Source organism: Abramis brama, assembly GCF_963993115.1.
Source record: "Abramis brama genome assembly, chromosome: 6".
NCBI lineage: Eukaryota > Metazoa > Chordata > Actinopteri > Cypriniformes > Leuciscidae > Abramis > Abramis brama.
Window position 1 is genome coordinate 16,732,407 of NC_139968.1, and position 26,364 is coordinate 16,758,770.

The following is a 26,364-nucleotide window of genomic DNA, read 5'->3' on the forward strand; positions in this document are numbered from 1 at the left end:
ACTATAAAAGCTATTAAATAAAGATCAGCAGAAGTATAAAGTATCAAAATATGACTAATTATAACCTCATATTTACTTATAATTGTTTAGTCTATTATGGGAATATAATTACTGCATGGTGTTCATGAAAGTGTTGATTTTATAGTATGAATGAAACGCACATAAACAACAAATAAAAGTAGGGACCATACCTTTTCCACATGCTTCCAAATCCAAATGTCATGACTGCATATCTAAATGAACTATTGGAACATGCATCAGTTTTTTACATAGATCATATTTTCATAAGTAGTTAGCTGGGTGGAGCTATGCATCGAAATAACTCCGAATCTCCTTCTGATACTATTATAACAGGAACTTTCCACAAATTTCATGTTTTTATGGTGACTATTTGCTATGTTTGATGAACTAATACTTAAAACATAAAACTGCAAAATGACTAGGCTCATAGAGAATTGTTCTCACATATAACAGTTTCATGAAAGAAAATGGTATTATTAAAATGTATGACTCATCACTAAAGCCAGAAGTTCTGGTTGAAAAACAAAAGATCTGGAACTTTAACTACTGATGGCTTACTGCGGAGGAAAAAAAAAAGACAGAAATGTTGCTCTGCCACTTTTCAACAAGTCTCGCCTCACAGAGATATGTGTGCTTCTAACTAAACTGCAAGAACAAACTTATATATACGCACGCACATATATACATACGACCCCAAAAGTTGGGACATTTTGTAAAGTGCAATAACATTAAGAATCTGTGATTTGTTAATTCTCTTTCAAGTTTATTTAACTGACAGAAGTACAAAGAAAATGATTCCAGTGTTTTCACTGAACAACTTAATTTTATTTTGTAAGTAAACACATTTTGATGGCTGATACACACTAGTTTACCAGTTTACCACTGTCACATCACCTTTCCTTTTAATTGCATTTTCTTTCTTTTTTTATCATTTGGGAATTGAGGATAATTGTTGAAGTTGAAATGGATTTTTTGCCCAATCTCGCCTGATACAAGACAGCTGCTCAATATGTTGTCTGATTCTACTTTTCATGGTGGGTGATCATACATTTTCAATAAGAGACAGATCTGGACTGCAGGTTAGCAGTGAAGCACATTCCTTCAATGGTGTAGAGTGTCTATGAAACCACTCTGTTGTAGCACATGCTGAATGAAGCCTGTTGTCTTCGGAAAGACATCATGATGCCAGTAAATGTCTCTGTATAATCCCAATACGCCTCCACGTCAATGGTACCTTCACACAAATGCAAGTCACCCATGCCTTTTGTACTGATGGACCTCCATACCATGGCAGATGTTTGCTTTTGCACCTCTCGCTGATGAAAGGCTGGATCGTCCTTTTCGTCTTTGGGACTGAGAACTCATAGACTCATCTGACCATAGCACATATTTCCACTGTGTTTTGGACCATCTGAGATGAGCTCGGGCCCAGAGAACACGGCAGGATCTCTGCATTGAACTGATATACATCTTTCTCCTTGCGTAACAGAGAGTCAATGGCATTCCTTGATGCAGCAGCAGGCTGTGTTCAGTGACATGGTTTTCTAAAGAACTCTTGAGGACACAGCATGATGGCTTCTCATGTAATGCCATCTGAGAGCTCAATGGTCATGCACATTCAACAGGTTTTCTGTCTTGCCCGACACAGACAGATTTCTCTGGTTTCGCTGAATCTTGGTGAAAGACCTAAATGCTTTGCAATCTTGCATTGAGACATGCGATTTTTGAAATTTGTGACAATTCTCTCATGATATTTGGCATAAAGTGATGAGCCATGACCCATCTTTGCTTGCAAAGACTGAGATGCTCCTTTTACACTCAATCACGACACTCACCTATACTACCAGTTCACCTGTTTCAAAAGAGTTTAAAGGGATAGTTCACTTTGAAATTAAATTTTGGTATGTTTTAGCTTACCTCAAGGGCATCCAAGATGTAGGTGTCTTTTTTTCCGCAGTAGATTCAATTTTGATATTTTTAGGTCAAACCATTCTTGTCTGTCAGTCATATAATGCAGGTCTATGGTGTCACAGGCTGGCTCATGGCCTGTGGCAAAAATGAGGGGACACAAACAAGAAGTATGGGCCAATCAAAAAGGTTGTCTTTATTGTAAATCAAAACTATTAACTTTAAACAAAGAAAAGGAAATGAGGTGTGGGAATGTCATAATGTAAGGTGTATGTAAAATGCATGGATGCGTGAATCTGTGTGTGTACATGACTGAGTGGAAAAACTAAGACATAACTACAAAGGAACAAACAAAACAGGATCATACCTGGAGGAGCAGAGAGAGAGAGAGAGTGGTTAGTGAAGCAGTTTAAATATCCTGAGCCCAGGTGGCTTCAATCACTAACGACCCTCCTCTGCCTGCAGGAGGAACCGCCCCTGCAAGGCAGAGGAGGGGCCGTGACACCCCCCTCCTTAAAATGAGGGTCCCACCCTCAGCCCAAAATTTGGCCCAACACATTTAAAACAATCCAAAATTTCTCCAAAAAAAAAAAAAAAGGATACCAGTCCCAGCTCCTAGCAGTCGCCCCATGTCCCCTGACTGACTGTCCGTCCCTCAAACTCAGCAGCCCTGGTACCTGGGGAGCAATTTTAAGAGAAAGAGGCACAGAAAACCAGCAAGGGCCAGCAGAGAGAAGATACAAACTAGGTTAAAGGAGCACGGGACAGGGCATCAGCAATGATATTATCCTTACCGCTAATGTGTCTAATATCGAGGTTGAATGGTTGCAAGAACAAAGCCCAACGCATCAGTTGCTGGTTGGGATTTTGCAGGGATTTAAGAAAAATGAGCGGGTTGTGGTCAGTGAACACAGTTAAAGGGGTCAAACCGGAACCAACATAGACTTTGAAGTGCTGTAAAGCCCAAATGAGTCCTAAAGCCTCCTTTTCAATTACAGAATAGTTTTGCTGATACTTATAAAATTTCCGGGAGAAGAAACTGACTGGACACTCAACATTGTCATCATTTTCCTGGAGAAGCACAGCCCCAGCACCGATTTGACTGGCGTCTACCTGCAATTTGAAAGGTTTCCCAAAATTTGGTGCTGCCAACACGGGTGCCAAACACAAAAGAGCCTTAACTGCATCAAATGCCTCTTGACACTGGGTGGACCAGATAAATTCAGCCTTGGCCTTCAACAGATTGGTCAGTGGGGACACTACTACCGAAAAGTTTTTACAAAACGCACGGTAGTACCCTACCATTCCCAGGAAGCGCATCAGTTCTTTCTTTGTTGAGGGCTGTGGGAACTGCTTCACAGCTTGAACCTTGGCTTCCACAGGACATACAAAACCCTGACCAACAACCTTGCCTAGGTATGTGACTGTAGCTTTGGCAAACTCACACTTTGCCAAATTGATAGTCAGCCTGGCCCACACCAGTCTTTCGAACAGGGCTTGCACCCTTTGGACATGCTCATCCCAGAAGTCAGAGTAGACGACCACGTCGTCCAAATACACGGCACACCCTTCCAGACCTGAGACCACCCGATTCATCAGCCTCTGGAAGGTGGCTGGAGCATTCCGCAAACCAAAAGGTATAACTGTATAAGAGAACAAACCCGATGGAGTTATAAAGGCAGCAATCTCACAAGCACTTTTGGTAAGGGGTACTTGCCAATATCCCTTTAAAAGATCAAATTTGCTAACATACTTTGCTGACCCAACTTGATCAATACAGTCCTCCATCCTAGGAAGAGGGTAAAGGTCTGCTTTAGTAACATTGTTTACTTTTCTATAATCAGTGCAGGGTCTGAAAGTGGAATCAGACTTTTTGACCAGAAGACAGGGTGAAGCCCAATTTGAACAACATGGCTCAGCAATACCATTGTCCAACATATACTGTACCTCTGTTTCCAATTTCAGTCTCTTCTCCTCAGATACACGATAAAATCTCTGTTTGATAGGCTTAGCATCTCCGATGTCTATATCATGCTTAATTAAGTGGGTTTGCGATGGGGTGTCAGAAAACAGAACAGGGTAGTTTCTAATAAGAGTTACCAATTCATCACGTTTCTCTGAGTCTAAATGATTTACCAAAACCCCAAGGTTTTTCAAAGTCTGGGAGTTCTTCAGCCGGCCCTGCAAAACCTCATCCGAAACCATAACTACCTCCTCTTCTCCCCCCTCCACAAGGTTTAAGGCACAAGATTCAGTGACTGGAGCAGCAGTCAAGGCTGACCTCACTGCTGGAGTGCCTTCAACTTTGCTTAGATCACGGGAATGATAACGTCTTAACAGGTTCACATGGCACAATTTAGAGGACTTCCTATGACCAGGGGTTTCAATAAGATAGTTCAATTTTGACACTTTGCGCAACACAATAAAAGGACCACAGTATTTTGCCTGAAAAGGTGAACTTACAAGAGGTAAAAGAGCGAGTACACGATCACCAGGACTAAACTCACGCAGCTCAGCCTGTCTGTCATATCTCTGTTTCATTTTCTTTTGAGAACATTCTAGTTTTTCTTTCGCCAGTTCGCCAGCCCTGTACAACTTCAGCCTAAAACCATTTACATAGTCAATAAGGCTCCGAGGTGGTTCCTCAGGCAAACAACCATCCTGCAGCACTGCTAAAGGCCCACGCACTTTATGACCAAACACTAAGTCATTTGGGCTGAACCCTGTGCTTTCCTGTACTGCCTCACGAGCAGCTAGTAGCAGCCAAGGTAACCCCTCCTCCCAATCTGCAGACAGTTCTGTACAGTATGCACGAAGCAAGGATTTCAACGTTTGATGAAAATGTTCCAAAGCTCCCTGGCTCTGGGCATGGAACGCAGTAGATTTGTTGTGTTTAACTTTAAGCTGTTTGAGAACCTGAGCAAATAAATGTGAGGTAAAGTTAGACCCCTGATCTGACTGGATGATTTTTGGAATCCCAAATGTTGAAATAAATTGAGTTAATGCTTTAACTACGGATTTAGAAGTTATAGTACACAAAGAGAAAGCTGCCGGATATCTAGTTGCTTGACACATAACAGTTAATGGTAACACTTTACAATAAGGTTCATTAGTTAACTACATTAGTTAACATTAACTAATAATGAACTGCACTTATACAGCATTTGTTCATCTTTGTTAATGTTAATTTCAACATTTACTAATACTTTATTCAAATCTTGTTAACATTAGTTAATGCACTGTGAACTAACATGAACAGCTTTATTTTCATTAACTAACATTAACAAAGATTAACAAAAACAGTAATAAATGTATTGCTCATTGTTAGTTCATGTTAGTTAATACATTAACTAATGTTTAATAAAGGAACCTTATTGTAAAGTGTTACCCAGTTAATAAGTAGCTATGACCTGACTTGGACCGTGGTAAAGGCCCAACACAATCGATAATAAGATGCTCAAAAGGTTGCCCTATGGCTGGTATTGGATATAAAGGCGCTGGCTTTACAACCTGATTTGGCTTGCTTGTGCGCTGACACGTATGACAAGTTTTAATAAACTGAGCTACATCCCGCTTTAAACGTGGCCAGAAAAAATACCGGAGTATGCGATCATAAGTTTTACGAACACCCATATGACCTGCCACATCATCATGTGAAGTTTGCAACACTTTATTTCGCAAAGTAGTAGGTACAACTATTTGAAACATTGGTTCTCCTAAACCCTGACCACAGTGTGGAATCCATTTCCTGACCAACAGCCCATCAAAAAGAAAATAACACTGAGCACTATTCCTCACCACTGAATCAGGAACAACTTTATCAAACAGATCAGCCAAAGTAGTATCAGCCTTTTGCTCAGCCACCAATGAATCTCTAGAACTAGTCAACTGTTCTGTCTGTAGTTTAACTGGCAACTCAAGACTTTCTGGCTTACCATCAACTTCCTTACGAGAGATAGAGCGAGTAACAGCACAAACTGGAAACACCTCAGGAGACACACTGCTGCAATCTGGAGATACACATTCACAGGGCACTGAAGGTTGCTTCTTAAAGATGTTTAATTTGCCATCTGCCCACACCTTACTACCGGCCAAGTCATTCCCCAAAATCATGTGGACTCCCTCTACTGGCAACTGGGGTCTAACCCCAACAACTACATCACCCTCTACCAGACCACATTTTAGGGTAACTTCATGTAAGGGAGAAGAGAATGGAACTAAACCCATACCACGTACCATTACACAACTGCCAGTATCAGACCCCTTAGAGAATGCCAAAACAGATTCCAGAATAAAAGAATCTAAAGCTCCAGTGTCTCTTAAGATTTTAACTGGAACATTTTGGTTGCCATCTAACAGGGAAACTATACCATCTGAAATAAAGGCTGAAAAATCACAGTGGGAACCGAGCCGATGTAGGGGAAAAAGGGAAAGGGAAGCTCTACCCACGTTCACTGCCACCTACAAAAAAACCCACCACGAGCCTCCTATTGACACTCGCTGATAAGCCTCAACAGGAGAGGACTCCCACCTGAACAAAAAACCCAGAAAAGGCCCAGAGTGAATTGCTAACCAATTTTAGCTACAAAGCTAACTAAACAAAAGGAACATATACAGTGAGGAAAATAAGTATTTGAACACCCTGCTATTTTGCAAGTTCTCCCACTTAGAAATCATGGAGGGGTCTGAAATTGTCATCGTAGGTGCATGTCCACTGTGAGAGACATAATCAAAAAAAAAAAATCCAGAAATCACAATGTATGATTTTTTAACTATTTATTTGTATGATACAGCTGCAAACAAGTATTTGAACACCTGAGAAAATCAATGTTAATATTTGGTACAGTAGCCTTTGTTTGCAATTACAGAGGTCAAACGTTTCCTGTAGTTTTTCACCAGGTTTGCACACACTGCAGGAGGGATTTTGGCCCACTCCTCCACACAGATCTTCTCTAGATCAATCAGGTTTCTGGGCTGTTGCTGAGAAACACGGAGTTTGAGATTCAAAGATTCTCTATTGGGTTTAGGTCTGGAGACTGGCTAAGCCACGCCAGAACCTTGATATGCTTCTTACAGAGCCACTCCTTGGCTGTGTGCTTCGGGTCATTGTCATGTTGGAAGACCCAGCCTCGACCCATCTTCAGTGCTCTAACTGAGGGAAGGAGGTTGTTCCCCAAAATCTCGCAATACATGGCCCCGGTCATCCTCTCCTTAATACACTGCAGTCGCCCTGTCCCATGTGCAGAAAAACACCCCCAAAGCATGATGCTACCACCCCCATGCTTCACAGTAGGGATGGTGTTCTTGGGATGGTACTCATCATTCTTCTTCCTCCAAACACGTTTAGTGGAATTATGACCAAAAAGTTCTATTTTGGTCTCATCTGACCACATGACTTTCTCCCATGACTCCTCTGGATCATCCAAATGGTCATTGGCAAACTTAAGACGGGCCTTGACATGTGCTGGTTTAAGCAGGGGAAACTTCCGTGCCATGCATGATTTCAAACCATGACGTCTTAGTGTATTACCAACAGTAACCTTGGAAACGGTGGTCCCAGCTCTTTTCAGGTCATTGACCAGCTACTCCCGTGTAGTTCTGGGCTGATTTCTCACCTTTCTTAGGATCATTGAGACCCCACGAGGTGAGATCTTGCATGGAGCCCCAGTCCGAGGGAGATTGACAGTCATGTTTAGCTTCTTCCATTTTCTAATGATTGCTCCAACAGTGGACCTTTTTTCACCAAGCTGCTTGGCAATTTCCCCGTAGCCCTTTCCAGCCTTGTGGAGGTGTACAATTTTGTCTCTAGTGTCTTTGGACAGCTCTTTGGTCTTGGCCATGTTAGTAGTTGGATTCTTACTGATTGTATGGGGTGGACAGGTGTCTTTATGCAGCTAACGACCTCAAACAGGTGCATCTAATTTAGGATAATAAATGGAGTGGAGGTGGACATTTTAAAGGCAGACTAACAGGTCTTTGAGGGTCAGAATTCTAGCTGATAGACAGGTGTTCAAATACTTATTTGCAGCTGTATCATACAAATAAATAGTTAAAAAATCATATATTGTGATTTCTGGATTTTTTTTATTTATTATTATGTCTCTCACAGTGGACATGCATCTACGATGACAATTTCAGACCCCTCCATGATTTCCAAGTGAGAGAACTTGCAAAATAGCAGGGTGTTCAAATACTTATTTTCCTCACTGTAGCTCTCAACGCTCTCTCCAACAATACTGGCCCAACCAAAGCATCCCCTCAAAAACAATTTGGCAATCTAAACTAAACTGAAAAAATGAACCCAAGTTAACTACAAAACAATAATCAAATAAGCCAAACTGCAAATAAACAAACGTATCGATAATAAAACAAAACAAACAAAAAAAGTAACCAACTATGACAAAAATGTTAAAGTAAACTAAAGTATAATTAACTTTAACTTAAGGACGAGCCCCCATTTGTCACAGGCTGGCTCATGGCCTGTGGCAAAAATGAGGGGACACAAACAAGAAGTATGGGCCAATCAAAAAGGTTGTCTTTATTGTAAATCAAAACTATTAACTTTAAACAAAGAAAAGGAAATGAGGTGTGGGAATGTCATAATGTAAGGTGTATGTAAAATGCATGGATGCGTGAATCTGTGTGTGTACATGACTGAGTGGAAAAACTAAGACATAACTACAAAGGAACAAACAAAACAGGATCATACCTGGAGGAGCAGAGAGAGAGAGAGAGAGAGTGGTTAGTGAAGCAGTTTAAATACCCTGAGCCCAGGTGGCTTCAATCACTAACGACCCTCCTCTGCCTGCAGGAGGAACCGCCCCTGCAAGGCAGAGGAGGGGCCATGACAATGGTCACCACCTCAAAGAGCATGCACAGAGTCCAAATTAAAACAATTCCCCATCGTCCAAATTAAACAATTCCCCATCGTAAGTACACATTGATGGCCTGAGACACGAAACGAGCGGTTTGTGTGAGAAAACGAACAGTATTTTGTATTTATATCGTTTTTACCTTTTGTACACAGCGACGTCCAAGTGATCTGAGGGCGCGGGCGCTTCCTAGTGTGTGACGTGTACGCAGACTGGTGCATACTAGATGTCGCCTTGGCGACGGCAGTTCATTGAACGAATGCCGTAGCCAAGGCGACATCTAGTGTATATGTCTATGCACCAGTCTGCGGACACGTCAGATCAGATCACTTGGACGTGGATGTGTACAAAAGGTAAAAACGATATAAATACTGTTCGTTTTCTCACACAAACCGCTCGTTTCGTGTCTCAGGCCATCAATGTGTACTTACGATGGGGAACTGTTTAATTTGGACGATGGGGAATTGTTTTAATTTGGACTTCTCTGTGCATGCTCTTTGAGGTGGTGACCATAGACCTGCATTATGACTGACAGACAAGAACGGTTTGACCTAAAAATATCAAAATTGAATCTACTGCGGAAAAAAAGACACCTACATCTTGGATGCCCTTGAGGTAAGCTAAAACATACAAAAATTTAATTTCAAAGTGAAATATCCCTTTAACTTAGATATTCTATAAGCTTTTCAGTTTTATTTTGCCTCTGTCCCCACTTTTGAGTGTGTAGCAGCTATCAAAATGAAAATTTGTTTATATTTACAAAATACAATTAAGTTGTTCAGTGAAAACATTGGGAATCGTTTCTTTGTACTTTTGTCAGAAGAAAGCTGTTACCAATCAAATGAAATCACTAACACCAAAATGTACAGACCCTTTCCAAAAAATTAGAATATCATGGAAAAGTTTATTTATTTCCATAATTCCATTCAAAACGTTAAACTTCCATAGATTATAGGTTCAGGGCCCACAACTTAAACGATTTCAAGTATTTAGTTGTTTATTTGTACATAATTTGGGCTTCCAGCTCATAAAACCCACGAAAACAGGATTTCAAAAAATTAGAATATTACATGAAATCACACAGTAATTACACAGTGATACCATGGTCATTGAACCAGGTTTTGGTTCTTTTGGCAGTGTGGGCAGGTGCAAATCCTGCTGGAAAATGAAGGAAGCATGAAGTGCTCTGAAACTGTCCTGGTAGACGGCTGCGTTGACCCTGGATTTAATAAAGCACAGTGGACCAAAGTCCTCTTTTCTGATGAGAGCAAATTTTGCATTTCATTTGGAAACCAAGGTCCCAGAGTCTGGAGGAAGAATGGAGAGGCACACAATCCAAGATGCTTGAAGTCCAGTGTGAAGTTTCCACAGTCTGTGTTGGTTTGGGGAGCCATGTCATCGGCTGGTGTTGGTCCACTCAACGCAGCCGTCTACCAGGACATTTCCAGAGCACTTCATGCTTCCTTCAGCAGACAAGCTTTATGGAGATGCTGACTTCATTTTCCAGCAGGATTTGCACCTGCCCACACTGCCAAAAGAACCAAAACCTGGTTCAATGACCATGGTATCACTGTGTAATTACTGTGTGATTTCATGTAATATTCTAATTTTTTGAAGTCCTGTTTTCGTTGGTTTTATGAGCTGGAAGCCCAAATTATGTACAAATAAACAACTAAATACTTGAAATCGTTGAAGTTGTGGGCCCTGAATCTATAATCTATGGAAGTTTAACGTTTTGAATGGAATTATGGAAATAAATAAACTTTTCCATGATATTCTAATTTTTTGGAAAGGGTCTGTATATTTACACTGCGGAGGTGCCGCAGAAATTGCTTCTGAATTGGTACAATTACAACTGAATAAATAATTTTGAGAAGATTAATGTTTTAAAAATAAAATTGTTTATTGAACGTTTGTAAAAAAAAAAAAAAAAGTTTTTTTTTTTTTAAATTCAGTATAACGTTTGCAATCGTGCTCATATTTGTGAAAATAGCTCCATTGCGGTTGTGATATTGCTTAATTATATCGTTATAAAAAAAAAATATATATTTCATACAAGTACTTTTTTTAATATCAATTCTTAAATTTGGTGGGCATTAAGTAGCCTATTCATTTTTCACACAATCCACAGTTAATTTCTGACTTGCAAAATAAAATCTAATTAGAAATAAGTCCGAGACAAGACCTTCAAAAATGGAATACATACCTCAGGTGCGTCATGTTTTTTTTCTTTCCAATTGGTAGTAGGCTATACAAGAAATGTTAGTAGGTAGGTAGCCTATTTTCATTGGTTGTCATGGCGGAATGTACTTGTCTCTCGAGTTGTAGTGAACACTGAATAGACTGTCCACAAAGTGTAAGGAGACAGTTCAAATAGGAATTTGAGGCAAGTTCAGTTTATTTCGACATCATATTGTGGGTGAGTTTTTAAAGCATTTTTTGTCTCCCTCTGGTGACTGAATACTGTGATTCTCTTTGATGAAGAATAATAGAAGATTCTAGCCAGCAGGGCGGCGCTCTGACACAGTGAACGATGCTTTTATTTCATGCATGATTATATTACTGACACATTAGATAAATTAATTATGTATTCATTTTTTTGTATTTACAATTAAATATTTTACTGAGCAATGCCATTTCTTGAATTAAAAAAAACATTTTTCTTGAACCAAACCCACTATACAAAGTGTACCCAAAACAAAGGAATAACTTAACAATATTTAATATCAAAATCAAACATATATAGTATATTCCCTACCCTTTTAAAACAAAGGAACGGGGTCAGAAAAATGTGCTAATTTTGAGGAAGCGTATCCATTGTGGTACACTGTGTCAATGATTATCCAAGATTAGTTTCTTCATGATGCATTTCTGATTTTGTTGTGCGCAAATTCTTCAGCCCAATGCAGGACCTCTGTAACATCTGAGACTTTGGTTGCTTTTCCCACACCTTTAGCAACCTCATTTGAGCCATCTGCATTTCCTTCCAAGCGCGCGCACACATGAAGAGCCCATTCGATCGCTGAACCACCAGCAGAGCCCTAGGAAGACAGTATGAAAGCAATCTCACACCTGTGTGGTTATACTGTAGTTGTGTGATTTTGTTGTGTGCTGTACCTTGGGTACTTGGCAGGCAAAAAGCACCTTCCCTGACTGCTGCAGGTGAGCAAACAACATGACCAGGGAATCTGGACTGCTCTTGCTCAGCTTGAGCACAGTCTTCATCAGCACCTAAACACGATAACATGTAAACCAACTGTATACATTTGATACAAATATAATCGTCAAAGATCACCACAAAACATACCGATATCGAGACCGTCTGGATCAAGTCCACAAGCACAGTTTTATTAGAGTGTTTGTCCAGCAGCTCTTTGGCTTTCAAGGCAGCCTGAAGCAGAAGAAACGATAAGCCATATGCCTAAACAACAGATAATATTAACAACTAGCAAGACAACCTTTAGACGCTTCTACCTCTGTGATCTCCAGTTTTCTGATGGACGTGTTGCTGCTCTTCTGCATCGCTTTCAGGCGAGTCTGCAACTCTCGTCTCTGCCATTGTGGGATTGGTGTGTTATCAACCACCTAAAACACATAAAACGATATAGACGAATGAAATTCATACATCATGAACTGACTTTCCAATGAAGACGAGAGGTTATGGAGTTACGTACATTCATTAGGAGTCCGATCTCTTTGGAGAGTTTCTGAGCTGCTGGTATAGACGGGACGCTTGCAACTTCTACCCGTGCCACCAAAGATTCCAACTCCTCCTGCATGGCATGGCCCGCCTCACGAGCCTGGGTCACAGGAACAGTTAGCATCACAGAAACTGAACTACTGCCCAATGGTAGATTTCATTTTTCGAACCTTTTTGGCTTCATCTCCAGTAACAGCAATGATACGGCTAATGCCTTTCACCATCTGTCGCTCAGACACAATGACAAAGTCTCCAATTGCTCCCGTCCTCAATAAATGCCTGGTAAAAGCAACAACATATTGGTGAGCTTGGCTTAGGGTTGGGTCATATGGCAAAATATCATTTCACAATTCTTTTCAGACTTTTTAGACACGATTTTGTTGGATTCTAAGACTATTTTTTTCAAGTTACTTAGCAATAGTCAAACTAATTTCCGCATTTAAAACATTTAGCCCTATAAGATGAAAGAACATGAAAGAATAATCTTTTTCACAAACAGGGCTTAGATTAAGCCAGGATTAGACCTTAGTTCAATTAGGACATTTAAGTAGCTTTAATAAGAATTTGTGATGACGATGAACAGCAAAGTCGCGATTAGTGAGTAATCGCGATAGAGGTGATAAATGAAAAAACTGAAACGCCAACTGATAGAATGTGCGCTGTAGCAAGATACTGACAATCTCTCTGTACAGGCAGACCGTTGGAGACATTTTAATCATTTATGATCATTACGCACACCCCTACACCTTGGCGGCAGCTTGGAAATGGTCAGATGTATAAGTGGTGACCCAAAGCAGCGATAACTAACCCTGATCCTGGAAGGCTATCCTGTAGAGTTTAGCATCAATCCCAGACATGTCACATCTGAACCAGCCAATCAAGGTGTTCAAGATTATTTGAAAATAACATGCAGGTGAAAAGTTGGAACTGAAGTCTGCAGGAAGTAGCAGCCCTCCAGGAGCAGGGATGGCTAACCCCAGGTCCAAAGAGTTCCGGCAGTTTCAGAAGAACCTTACGTGCCACAGCAAAGCTCCACTGAAGCTTGTCTAGCGGAGTTTGAGGTAGGCAGATCCGAAATAGGCATAGCCACGGACACCACTCGCACTGGATCCGGATACACCTGAAACAAACGACATGGTCAACACCTTACATATACCCCAGTTTCCAGCAACAAGGTGTGGGGCCAAAGTTCTGGCCCATTTCCCCCAAAGAAAAGGAAGTTCTGGGGTGTTAAGTCCTAGTTCTTTTATCTTACATATGGGCTGTCCAATCCTGCTCCGAGAGGGCCGCTATGCTTCGGCGTTGATCTCCAATCCTACTTAAACGCACCTGAACCAGCTAATCAAGGTCTTCAAGATCACTAGGAGCTTCCAGACAAGTGTGCTGAGGCAGGACGTTTGCTCTCCAGAGCCGGTTGCTGGTGAAATTATCAAGTGGTTACTATAGAAACATTATCTGTCGGATAACGGCTATTAACGCTATTATATGCCTAGATTTTGAATTTACGCCTGCTACTGACTAGGCGTAAGATTTACGCCCGGTCTTAGCGAGAAGAGGACTTAAGCCTGGATGGTGCAACTGTCGTAACTTTTAGGTCGGACTTAGAATGCTGAGTTAAGACCTACTTACCTTAAGACCAGGCATAAGCCCTTTTGGTGCAACCGGCTCCAGGAGCAGAATTGGACACCCCTGTCTTATCGACAGCGGTCCAGTATCGGAAATAAAAAAGTGGGAATCAAGCCATCCTTATTTACCTCATCTATAGTTCTCAGACCTGGAATCAGTTTAGCTCTGGACAGAGGAACCTCTTCTATGTGCACCTCTGCATTTTGACGAATGATGTCCTGGACCAACTCTTCAACTTGCTGTAGCTCAGATACACTAAGGGAGCCCTTTATACAAGCACATACATGTATTAGCCAGTTTGGAAATCATTAAACCCCTGATGCAGACACACAGTCATTGTACCTTCACACTGAAGTCGAATCGGAGGCGGCTGGCGGTGCAGTGTGACCCTCGCTGACTAACAGAGGGACCAAGTAGCTCTCGCAGGGCGAAGTTTAGCACGTGTGTGGCAGTGTGCTTCACCATGCAGCCCAGACGCCGAGCCTACAGTTGGAAATGCAACACTTACCAAAAGGTATCTGCATGATGCGTTACCATGTCTGATGGTACTTTTACTCCTACTACTCCCACCTCATCCACATGAAGATGCAATTGGTCCCCAGTTCTCAAAGTCTCTGCTGCCGTGACTTGATGTACCACGTAACCCCCAGCCAGACGGACACAATTCACAGGGAACAGCACATCCTGAAAAGCATAACCACAAATGGTAACTCAATCTTGTCTGCTTATCAAATACATAAAAATAAGATGAGATGTGATGTGATCAATAACCTGTAATCCATCCTTGGTGAAGTAACCCTGGTCGTGCGCCTGTCCTCCCTTCTCTGCATAAAAGCTGGTCCGGTCCAGAATCACACCACAGCGCTGACCCTCACGCACCTCTGAAACCAAAGACCCCTCACAGTAGAGTGCCAGGACTGACGCTCTGCAAGGCTCAAACACTGAGAGAGGAAAAGAGTCAGGATCATTGTTATACCGTGTCCCAACCTGGTGTGATGTAATAAAGTGACAGGCAATAAATCCTATTCCTTCCATAATAACTAGAGTTTTTGTCCTAATCAACTGAAATGCATTGAAATGTTAGCCCAGCCAACACTGAAATCTCACTGGTAGCTATGCAGAGTGTATTCTAGCATGTTGCTATGTGGTTGATAATGAGTTTTTCGGTGTTCTGAAAAGCATGTGGCTTTTTTATTGTGTTGCTGTGCAGATACCAAGGTGCTCTGAGTGTTTTTTAACATGTTGCTATGCAGTTGCTCAGGTGTCAAGTGATGCTCAAGTGTTTTTAGAATGTTGATATTCGGTTGTTAGTGTTCGATATTCAAATGTGTGTGCTTTTTCGTGTGTTGCTGTGCAGTTAGTGAGGTGTTCTGAGTGTTTTTAGAATGTTGCTATGCAGTTGCTATGGTGTTTTAACAGTTTTTAGTGTGTTGCTGTGTGGTTATTGAAGTGTTCTTTGTTTAGAATGTTGCTATGCCGTTGTCTAGGTGTTCTGGGTGTTTTTAGAATGTTGCTATGCAGTTGCTAAGGTCTTATAAGTGTTTTTAGTGTGTTGCTCTGTGGTTAAGGTGTTCTTAGTGTTCTTTAGAATGTGTTTTTTTTCTGTGTGTTGCTGTGCAGTTACTAAGGTGTTCTGAGTGTGTTTTAGAATGTTGCTATGCAGTTACTGAGGTGTTCTGAGTGTTTTTAGAATGTTGATATTCGGTTGCTAAGGTCTTTCAACAGTTGTAGTGTGTTGCTGTGTGGTTATTGCTATGCAGTTACCGAGATGTTCTGAGTGTTTTTAGAATGTTACTTTGGGGTTGCTAAGGTCTTTTAACCGATTTTAGTGGATGATGTGTGGTTATTGGGGTGTGTAACATGTTGTTTGACATGCAGTTCATAAGGTGTTTTGAGTGTTTTTGGTGTTCTTAGAATGTTGATATTCGGTTGCTAAAGTATTTTGAGTAATTTTTGTGTTCTTTAGTGTGTTGCTTTCTTCACAATATACATTTTTAGTGTCAAGTCTGGTCAGGAGACAGTTTTAATGATTTAACTGCCTTACAAACTCCTGCACCAATGAACTTTTCACTCAAGTACCATATTGTCCATCAGACCCCAGACTGTAACAGTATTTCAGCGAGTCGTCAGTGTGAGGAACTTTTCGGCTTTGTAGCTCCGCCAGGCTATGAATATCCAGCTGGTCCGCCCTATCTCCATCATCCTCCTCCGACTGAAACCTCAACTGAGAAAAGAACCCAAGTTAATCCATATACCCACTATAACAGATAAATCAATAAATCAAATGCTAGATTAAAGAAAGCCACATGCTAATACCAGTACCTTCTCATATTCATCTTCAAGCACCTCCATTTCTTTTTTATCAACCATCTTGCCCCTCTCCTCCAGCATCAGGTCAATGAGATCGAGAGGGAAGCCTAGGTTACGATGTAGCGACCAGGCAACCGAGGCTGATTAATAGATACAACACAACGAACACAAGAGAGTAGAACAAATCAAAAACACAGAAATAAATATTCATGCAGGTGCTATTCACTGAAATGGGGTAGTGTGTGGTAGTTAAAGATCAGGGCTGGTGACTGAAAGGTTGAGAGTTTAAATCCTACAAGAGACATTGCAATTATCATTATGCCCTTGAACAAGTTGCTTGGGATCAAAGTTAGGGATGCACCGATATGAACATTTTGGCCGATACCGATAACCGATAATTCTTTATATTTGAAAGCCAATAACCGATAGATTGGCCAATAAATCTAAATCCAAATTTGATTACAAAAACAGAAGTCTCACCATTAAAAGCCATGTTCCAAAACACAATTATAATGTTCTCATTATAATTTTATGAAGCCGATATCACAGCACATAACTGTATTTTCCTTATTTGAAGTGATTCCAATCATATTTCAAGCAATTTAAAACCATCATGTTGAACAGTGCGAATCTGAAGAGTCTCAGCTGAAGGAAATAATACATTATTTATCGGCTTTAATACATTGGGCAAATTTTCTTATCAGGCCGATAACGATAACATTTAAAATGAGCATATGTCGGCCGATACCGATATGGTGGCCAATATACTGTACATCCCTAATAAAAGTGTCAATGAAATGCACTTAATATTACAGAGCCAGCACAGATAATAAAGGGAATAAAGCGAATTACACCACTTTGTGGGTTTACCTGGAAAAACAGCAGAGTCTTCGTCCATATTGCTGAGAGTCCTGTCAATCACCCTCCTGCCCTGCTTCAGCGACGACAGGAACTGGGCTTCATTTTGATTAATGAGATCCATGATCTACAGAGGAAGAACGCAAATGTTTTACAAATTTATCAAGGGTAAAAAACAAAATTCAGTTCCTGCTCTTTGTTCACGGCAGGTTTTCTATGTTGAAAAAATGCCACGGTACACTGATATATACATTAAACTCAGAAGTACGGTTTCGCCAATATTAAAATTTAGGCTAATGCAGATAAACCATGAACTATTTTCATATTATGGACGATAACTGATAATGTCTGATATTAATATTATTGTTTGAAATGCTACAAGTGAATTTAAGCATCATTTTGAGATTTGCTTAATATTACATTTAACAGTGTTATTAAATTATTAGTGTTTTTAAAGATTCACTTGAATTGCTTTTTAGAACACGGTAATACACTACCGTTCACCAAGGCTGCATTTATTTGATAAAAAAATACAACAAAAACAGTAATATTGTGAAATATTATTACAATTTAAAATAACTGTTTTCTATTTTAATATATTTTAAAACGTAATTTATTTTTGCGATGTAAAGCTAAATTTTCAGCATTATTCCAGTCTTCAGTGTCACATGATCCTTCAGAAATCAGTCTAATATGTGGATTTGGAAACATTTCTTCTTTACATTAATGTGGAAACTGTGATGCATTTTTTCAGGACAGAAAGCATCTTTCCTGTCACTTTTGAACAATTTAATTCATCCTTGCTAAAAAAAAAAAAAAAAAAAAAAGTATCACAGTAGTGTATCTTTTTGCAAGAAACGTAATACTAAGGTGTTTTGTAACATGCTTACCCTCTCAGACTCTGTGTTCAGCTCAGGATAAGCATCACCCTAAGAAAAGGGAAGAGAGCAGGAATATAAAACTTAAGACACAATGCAGTGATGACAGTCTCTGACAGACTCACCAGTATATGAGCTACAGTAGGCACCAGGCTTGCCAGCGTACCCTCGGGGGCCTGCAGCACTTCTGTAGAAAACCTTACGGCACGTCTCAAGATACGTCTTAACACCAGCCTATCACAAAGATGGCATATTTCAGAAATTGTATGTGTTAAATTACCCTGCATACTTCGTTGAAGTCAAACTCACTCAGCGCCTGTCATGCCTGGATAAATTCCGTCAGCGATACACACGCAGATCGTTCGAACGTGGTCCGCCACGACCCGATAGGCCATGTCCACCTGACCAGCGTCTGCCTCTCCAGTCCTGCCCTGATATGCAGGAGCCTTAGAGCACTACATGCACAAACAATAGAGATAATGTGGCTTGATTTATATTGAACCTGGAACATTATTCTTTTAAAAGGTTAAATGAAGGTTAGAGACCTGGTGGATGGCGGACAATAGAGGTGTGAAAAGATCTGTGTCATAGTTGGAGCGTTTTCCCTGCAGTACGGTCACCAGTCGCTCTAAACCCATCCCAGTATCCACGCTGCAATGGGGCAGAGCTCGCAGGCTACCATTGCCCTCCCTGTAACATCAAATCAAATCAAATCAAGTATATTTGTATAGCGCTTTTCACAATACAGATTGTATCAAAGCAGCTTCACAGTATTAAAATAAAATAATACAACAAAGTTTGTTTCTAGTGGAATTTATTGATTGATAGAATAAAATTAAATATCCCCAAAATATCCCCAACTGAGCAAGCCAAAGGCAACAGTGGCAAGGAACCGAAAAAAAAACATAAAGAGAGTCCATTTTCAAATCCTCACAATGTGTGTTACTAACACATTATTTCACAAATAAAGGGAGGCACCAGGAAGGAACCAAAGTTATTATTGTTAACTAAATCTATTTAAATAATTTTTGTTAATTAAAATAATAAAGCTGAAATAAATTATAAATATTAGATGAAAAAAAATCCATTTGGAAATTTTGCCTTGGCAACTAACTGAAATAAGTTGATACTGAAGGAAGCACTAAAATTACTAAATGGAAATAAATAAAAACTAAAACTGAAATAAAAATAAACTAAACCTATATAGTATATATATTTTTAAGTGTTTTATTATCATTTTGATCATATCTTCAGAGTGAACCATCCCATCCCCACAGAACAAGCTTTCACTGCAAATAAAAAAAATTATATATATATATATATATATATATATATATATATATATATAAAAATATAAATCTGAACATATTTCATTAAATTAAAAAATATAAAAAAAAATAAAATATATAAGTAAAAGCTAATTCAAAGTATTCATAAAACTACATACATAAATATATATATATATATATATATATATATATATATATATATATATATATATATATATATATATATATATATATATATATACATATATACATATATACATACATACATACATACATATATATATACATATATATATATATATATATATATATATATATATATATATATACAGTGAGGAAAATAAGTATTTGAACACCCTGCTATTTTGCAAGTTCTCCCACTTGGAAATCATGGAGGGGTCTGAAATTGTCATCGTAGGTGCATGTCCACTGTGAGAGACATAATCTAAAAAAAAAAATCCAGAAATCACAATATATGATTTTTTAACTATTTATTTGTATGATACAGCTGCAAATAAGTATTTGAACACCTGTCTATCAGCTAGAAGTCTGACCCTCAAAGACCTGTTAGTCTGCCTTTAAAATGTCCACCTCCACTCCATTTATTATCCTAAATTAGATGCACCTGTTTGAGGTCGTTAGCTGCATAAAGACACCTGTCCACCCCATACAATCAGTAAGAATCCAACTACTAACATGGCCAAGACCAAAGAGCTGTCCAAAGACACTAGAGACAAAATTGTACACCTCCACAAGGCTGGAAAGGGCTACGGGGAAATTGCCAAGCAGCTTGGTGAAAAAAGGTCCACTGTTGGAGCAATCATTAGAAAATGGAAGAAGCTAAACATGACTGTCAGTCTCCCTCGGACTGGGGCTCCATGCAAGATCTCACCTCGTGGGGTCTCAATGATCCTAAGAAAGGTGAGAAATCAGCCCAGAACTACACGGGAGGAGCTGGTCAATGACCTGAAAAGAGCTGGGACCACCGTTTCCAAGGTTACTGTTGGTAATACACTAAGACGTCGTGGTTTGAAATCATGCATGGCACGGAAGGTTCCCCTGCTTAAACCAGCACATGTCAAGGCCCGTCTTAAGTTTGCCAATGACCATTTGGATGATCCAGAGGTCAAATGGTCAAAATCTTTTTTTTGACCATCTTTTTTTTGACCATCTTGACCAAAAAGGTCAAAATCTTTTTTTTAGATTATGTCTCTCACAGTGGACATGCACCAACGATGACAATTTCAGACCCCTCCATGATTTCTAAGTGGGAGAACTTGCAAAATAGTAGGGTGTTCAAATACTTATTTTCCTCACTGTATATATATATATATATATATATATATATGTATATATATATGTATGTATGTATGTATGTATGTATATATGTACACAGTACAGGCCAAAAGTTTGGAAACATTACTATTTTTAATGTTTTTGAAAGAAGTTTCTTCTGCTCATCAAGCCTGCATTTATTTGATCAAAAATACAAAAAAAAAAAGTAATATTGTGATATATTATTACAATTTAAAATAATTGGTTTTCAATTTATTATACTTTAAATTATCATTTATTTCTGTGATGCAAAGCTGAATTTTCAGGATCATTACTCCAGTCTTCAGTGTCACATGTAACATCCAATCTATCACATGATCCTTTAGAAATCATTCTAATATTCTGATTTATTATGAGTGTTGGGAACAGTTCTGCTGCCTAATATATTTGATGAATAAAAGGTTAAAAAGAACTGCGTTTATTCAAAATAAAAAATATTTTCTAATAATATAAATCTTCTTTACTATCACTTTGTTATCAATTTAACACATCCTTGCTGAATAAAAGTATTGATTTATTTCAAAAAAAGAAAGAAAAAAAATTACTGACCCGAAATTACTGACCAGTAGTGTATATTGTTGTTACAAAAGATTTCTATTTTTTAACAGATTTGCTTCTTTTTATTTTTATTTTTATTTTTTTACTTTTTATTCATCAAATTATCCTAAAAAAGTATCACAGGTTATGAAAAAAATATTAAGCAGCAGAACTGTTTCCAACTTTGATAATGAATCATCACATTAGAATGATTTCTAAAGGATCATGTGATAGACTGGATGTCACATGTGACACTGAAGACTTGAGTAATGATCCTGAAAATTCAGCTTTGCATCACAGAAATAAATGATAATTTAAAGTACAATAAATTGAAAACCAATTATTTTAAATTGTAATAATATATCACAATATTATTTTTTTTTTCTGTATTTTTGATCATATAAATGCAGGCTTGATGAGCAGAAGAAACTTCTTTCAAAAACATAAAAAATAGTAATGTTTCCAAACTTTTGGCCTATACTGTATGTATGTATATATATATATGTATATATATATATATATATATATACAGTGAGGAAAATAAGTATTTGAACACCCTGCTATTTTGCAAGTTCTCCCACTTAGAAATCATGGAGGGGTCTGAAATTGTCATCGTAGGTGCATGTCCACTGTGAGAGACATAATCTAAAAAAAAAAATCCAGAAATCACAATGTATGATTTTTTAACTATTTATTTGTATGATACAGCTGCAAATAAGTATTTGAACACCTGAGAAAATCAATGTTAATATTTGGTACAGTAGCCTTTGTTTGCAATTACAGAGGTCAAACGTTTCCTGTAGTTTTTCACCAGGTTTGCACACACTGCAGGAGGGATTTTGGCCAACTCCTCCACACAGATCTTCTCTAGATCAGTCAGGTTTCTGGGCTGTCGCTGAGAAACACGGAGTTTGAGCTCCCTCCAAAGATTCTCTATTGGGTTTAGGTCTGGAGACTGGCTAGGCCACGCCAGAACCTTGATATGCTTCTTACAGAGCCACTCCTTGGTTATCCTGGCTGTGTGCTTCGGGTCATTGTCATGTTGGAAGACCCAGCCTCGACCCATCTTCAATGCTCTAACTGAGGGAAGGAGGTTGTTCCCCAAAATCTCGCAACACATGGCCCCGGTCATCCTCTCCTTAATACAGTGCAGTCGCCCTGTCCCATGTGCAGAAAAACACCCCCAAAGCATGATGCTACCACCCCCATGCTTCACAGTAGGGATGGTGTTCTTGGGATGGTACTCATCATTCTTCTTCCTCCAAACACGTTTAGTGGAATTATGACCAAAAAGTTCTATTTTGGTCTCATCTGACCACATGACTTTCTCCCATGACTCCTCTGGATCATCCAAATGGTCATTGGCAAACTTAAGACGGGCCTTGACATGTGCTGGTTTAAGCAGGGGAACCTTCCGTGCCATGCATGATTTCAAACCATGACGTCTTAGTGTATTACCAACAGTAACCTTGGAAACGGTGGTCCCAGCTCTTTTCAGGTCATTGACCAGCTCCTCCCGTGTAGTTCTGGGCTGATTTCTCACCTTTCTTAGGATCATTGAGACCCCACGAGGTGAGATCTTGCATGGAGCCCCAGTCCGAGGGAGATTGACAGTCATGTTTAGCTTCTTCCATTTTCTAATGATTGCTCCAGCAGTGGACCTTTTTTCACCAAGCTGCTTGGCAATTTCCCCGTAGCCCTTTCCAGCCTTGTGGAGGTGTACAATTTTGTCTCTAGTGTCTTTGGACAGCTCTTTGGTCTTGGCCATGTTAGTAGTTGGATTCTTACTGATTGTATGGGGTGGACAGGTGTCTTTATGCAGCTAACGACCTCAAACAGGTGCATCTAATTTAGGATAATAAATGGAGTGGAGGTGGACATTTTAAAGGCAGACTAACAGGTCTTTGAGGGTCAGAATTCTAGCTGATAGACAGGTGTTCAAATACTTATTTGCAGCTGTATCATAAAAATAAATAGTTAAAAAATCATACATTGTGATTTCTGGATTTTTTTTTTAAGATTATGTCTCTCACAGTAGACATGCACCTACGATGACAATTTCAGACCCCTCCATGATTTCCAAGTGGGAGAACTTGCAAAATAGCAGGGTGTTCAAATACTTATTTTCCTCACTGTACATACATACACATATATTTAAATAAAATGTAAAATAACACTGGAAGTGACTTTTCTAACCTGTTATACTGCATAAAAACTAGATTCCAGATTTCCACCACATCCGGACTGTCTGCATTGACCAGCGAGGTGGCATTCCGATTCCCAACATGATCGTAGTGAATCTCCGTGCAGGGGCCACACGGACCCGTCTCGCCCATTTCCCAGAAATTATCCTTCATTCCAAACGGCAACACGTGATCCGGCTGCACTCTGCACCGGAATGTCACAACAATCCGGTGAATTTCCAACTGAAAACTAATCAATTTTGCTTTGCATTGCTTTGAACGTACCCTAAGCTGAGCCAGATTTGCCGCGTTTCCTCATCAGCAGGGAGATCATTGGCCACGTCCCCAGAGAAGTACGAGACATACAAGCGCTCCGCAGGAATGCCGTACTCTTCCGTTAAAAGACGCCAGGCCATTTCACAGGCTTCCACCTGGATTGTGAATCATTTATTTATTTATTCAAAAATACATGAAAATGCTACAGAGCCCATAATTAAATATAGTGATGGGAAAAAATTACATTGCATTCACTCTCAAAACTTTTGTGTTCCCCGAGAAACTTTGCATTTGCTCGCAGGTGTGAGGGAAAACAATATCAGGCTTTTTCTTTTTCTCTGGGATTGTGATGCTTTTGAGAAAGAACACAAAGTTTCTCAGGGGAACGCAATATTTTTGTGCAAAGTTTTTCCCATATCTCGTATGTTTTCCATCACTACTTCCCTTAGGGGCTCTGTAAAATGCAATTCACATAATATCTTGAATAAACCTCTTACATATTGAACATATTCATGAAATATTCATGAAATTAGAATGAAATTATGGACCAGACCTTGAAGTAATCACCAAACGACCAGTTCCCCAGCATCTCGAAGAAGGTGTGATGGTACATGTCTTTCCCCACATCCTCCAGGTCGTTGTGTTTGCCTCCGGCGCGGACACACTTCTGACTGTTCACCACCCGCCTGTATGATGCCATCTCACTGCGGGGGTCCGCACAGCCCAGGAGAATGGGCTTAAACTATGGGACAACGGTCACAGACCATGAGAACCTAATATCAAAATTATCATTACAGAAGACAGCGCCCCCAAAAACACTTAAACCACACTTTAAAAAATGAATGCACTTTTATATATATATATATTATAAATATATAATAAAATAAATGAGAATATATAACTTTAAAGTTTATATTATTCATCTATTTTTTACTTTATTTGTTTATTATATATTTTTAAAGAGTAAACCCTACATTTTCTTTACAGCATTACCATGATACGTGTCCAAAAATCATAGCAGTGCCACTGCACTTTGACATGGCTGTTCGGTGTTATATTTGTAATATCTTGCATGTATCATTATTGATTCTGAGTACCTGGTTCATTCCTGCATTGACGAACAGTAGACTCGGGTCTCCTCTCGGACGCACTGAGGAGGACGGCACCACTCGGTGTTCATAACCCTCCTTGAAAAAATCGATAAACTTCCGCCGTACTCTTTTAGATGTGAATTCTTCATGAGATTTTGAGTAGGACAGGGCCGAGCATGTTCTTATTCCCGTCAATAAAGTGTATAATTTTGCATTTAAAAGTGCACAGTGGAGCTGTTTCCCCAGCACTATGCGCGCAGCCATCTTGCCGAGTCACAACGTCATATAGCAGCGTCCAATCAGCGACGAGAATGAAATGAAACTGAAGCTAATCATGACAATGAAGAAATATATTCAAAATATATTTATATATAAATGTTATCTAAATATATTATTATTATAATGTGCAGAAAATATATATAAAAATATTAATCTTAAACATGAGATTTGTGTAATATTTTAAATGTATAAAACAATTATATTTACTAATTCAGTGTGTGTATAGGCTATATACAGTCAAACCAAAAATTATTCAGACACCATATATAATTTTATTTAAAAAATTTTTTACTAGTGAGTGCAGGACACTATAGTTCATTTATGTAAGTGAGGATAGCAAAGTAAAGTAAACTGTATTATATTATACCCCAAAATCCTTCATACAGTGGACTACCAGTAAAAAATTGGGACCAAATATTATTCAGACACTTTGACCTGACCATGTTTTGCTTAAGTGTTTTTTCTTTAATTGCTAATGTGACATTTTTACACCACAGACTAAACAAAATTAACCATTGCTTGCAATTGGTTGACCCAAATTGGTATTATCTAATTGTGAACGTAAATTTAACAGTTAAATGACAGCTATTCAACCTAATTCATTTGTGAGACAGTCTAACAGAAGGATGGCCAAAACCAGTGAAATATCAACTGTCATTTCTTGTCATATTTTATTACAATTTTCTAAACTATAGCAAATAAACTGATAATGTGAGAAATGTTGAAGGTGTCAATACATTTTGGTTTGACTGTATGTAACAGAAAACAGGTGGGGAGAATTTTAAATCAGACAAATAATGTATTCATAACTCAAATTAAAAGTGTTTAAAGTCCCCCTGTGGTGAAAATCAAGCTTTTAATGTTGTTTATATGTCTATGTGGTGTTTTTAATGTTTTAAAACAATCCATGTGCAAATTCATAAGTCAACACCATTGCTGAGTATTTTACAGGGCCCTATCATACACCCCATGCAATGCAGCGCCAATGTTTTTTTGCTAGTTTCAGCCTGACGCAGTTATCATTTTCACATCCTGCACCACATTGTTTAAATAGCAAATGCATTTGCACCTATTTGTTCGCCCGCGGGCGAACTGGTCTGAAAACGAGGTGTGTTCAGGTGCATTGTTGGCGCGTTGCTATTTTGAGGCAACTTTCTTTGTTATTTAAAGAGCGCGTTAGTAATGTGCGCGGGTCCACAAC

General features: G+C 39.1%; 1 protein-coding gene across 1 annotated transcript; it reads right to left on the bottom strand.

Annotated features, from left to right (window-relative positions):
- Window positions 1-10,689: 10,689 nt before the first annotated feature.
- aars2 (alanyl-tRNA synthetase 2, mitochondrial (putative)) lies at window positions 10,690-25,174 on the bottom strand. Its single transcript, XM_084117981.1, has 22 exons — window positions 24,891-25,174; window positions 24,347-24,535; window positions 23,803-23,948; window positions 23,531-23,722; window positions 18,719-18,863; window positions 18,483-18,628; window positions 18,299-18,407; window positions 18,186-18,224; window positions 17,308-17,422; window positions 16,450-16,577; window positions 16,207-16,351; window positions 14,899-15,068; window positions 14,698-14,811; window positions 14,470-14,610; window positions 14,256-14,393; window positions 13,518-13,621; window positions 12,672-12,780; window positions 12,476-12,601; window positions 12,276-12,386; window positions 12,109-12,192; window positions 11,919-12,032; window positions 10,690-11,842 (listed from the first exon to the last, which is right to left on the bottom strand). Exons 1-22 carry the CDS (start codon window positions 25,146-25,148, stop codon window positions 11,660-11,662), a joined length of 3,006 nt encoding a protein of 1,001 aa, XP_083974107.1. The 5' UTR covers window positions 25,149-25,174; the 3' UTR covers window positions 10,690-11,659.
- Window positions 25,175-26,364: the final 1,190 nt, after the last annotated feature.

Excerpts from the sequence above, each read along its gene's own strand:
- aars2 (XM_084117981.1), bottom strand. The coding sequence starts at position 25,148 with ATGGCTGCGCGCATAGTGCTGGGGAAACAGCTCCACTGTGCACTTTTA. Across the intron at positions 14,394-14,469 it reads GATTCGACTTCAGTGTGAAG|GGCTCCCTTAGTGTATCTGA; the intron begins GTACAATGACTG and ends GCTTGTATAAAG. Across the intron at positions 12,033-12,108 it reads TCCAGACGGTCTCGATATCG|GTGCTGATGAAGACTGTGCT; the intron begins GTATGTTTTGTG and ends TATCGTGTTTAG.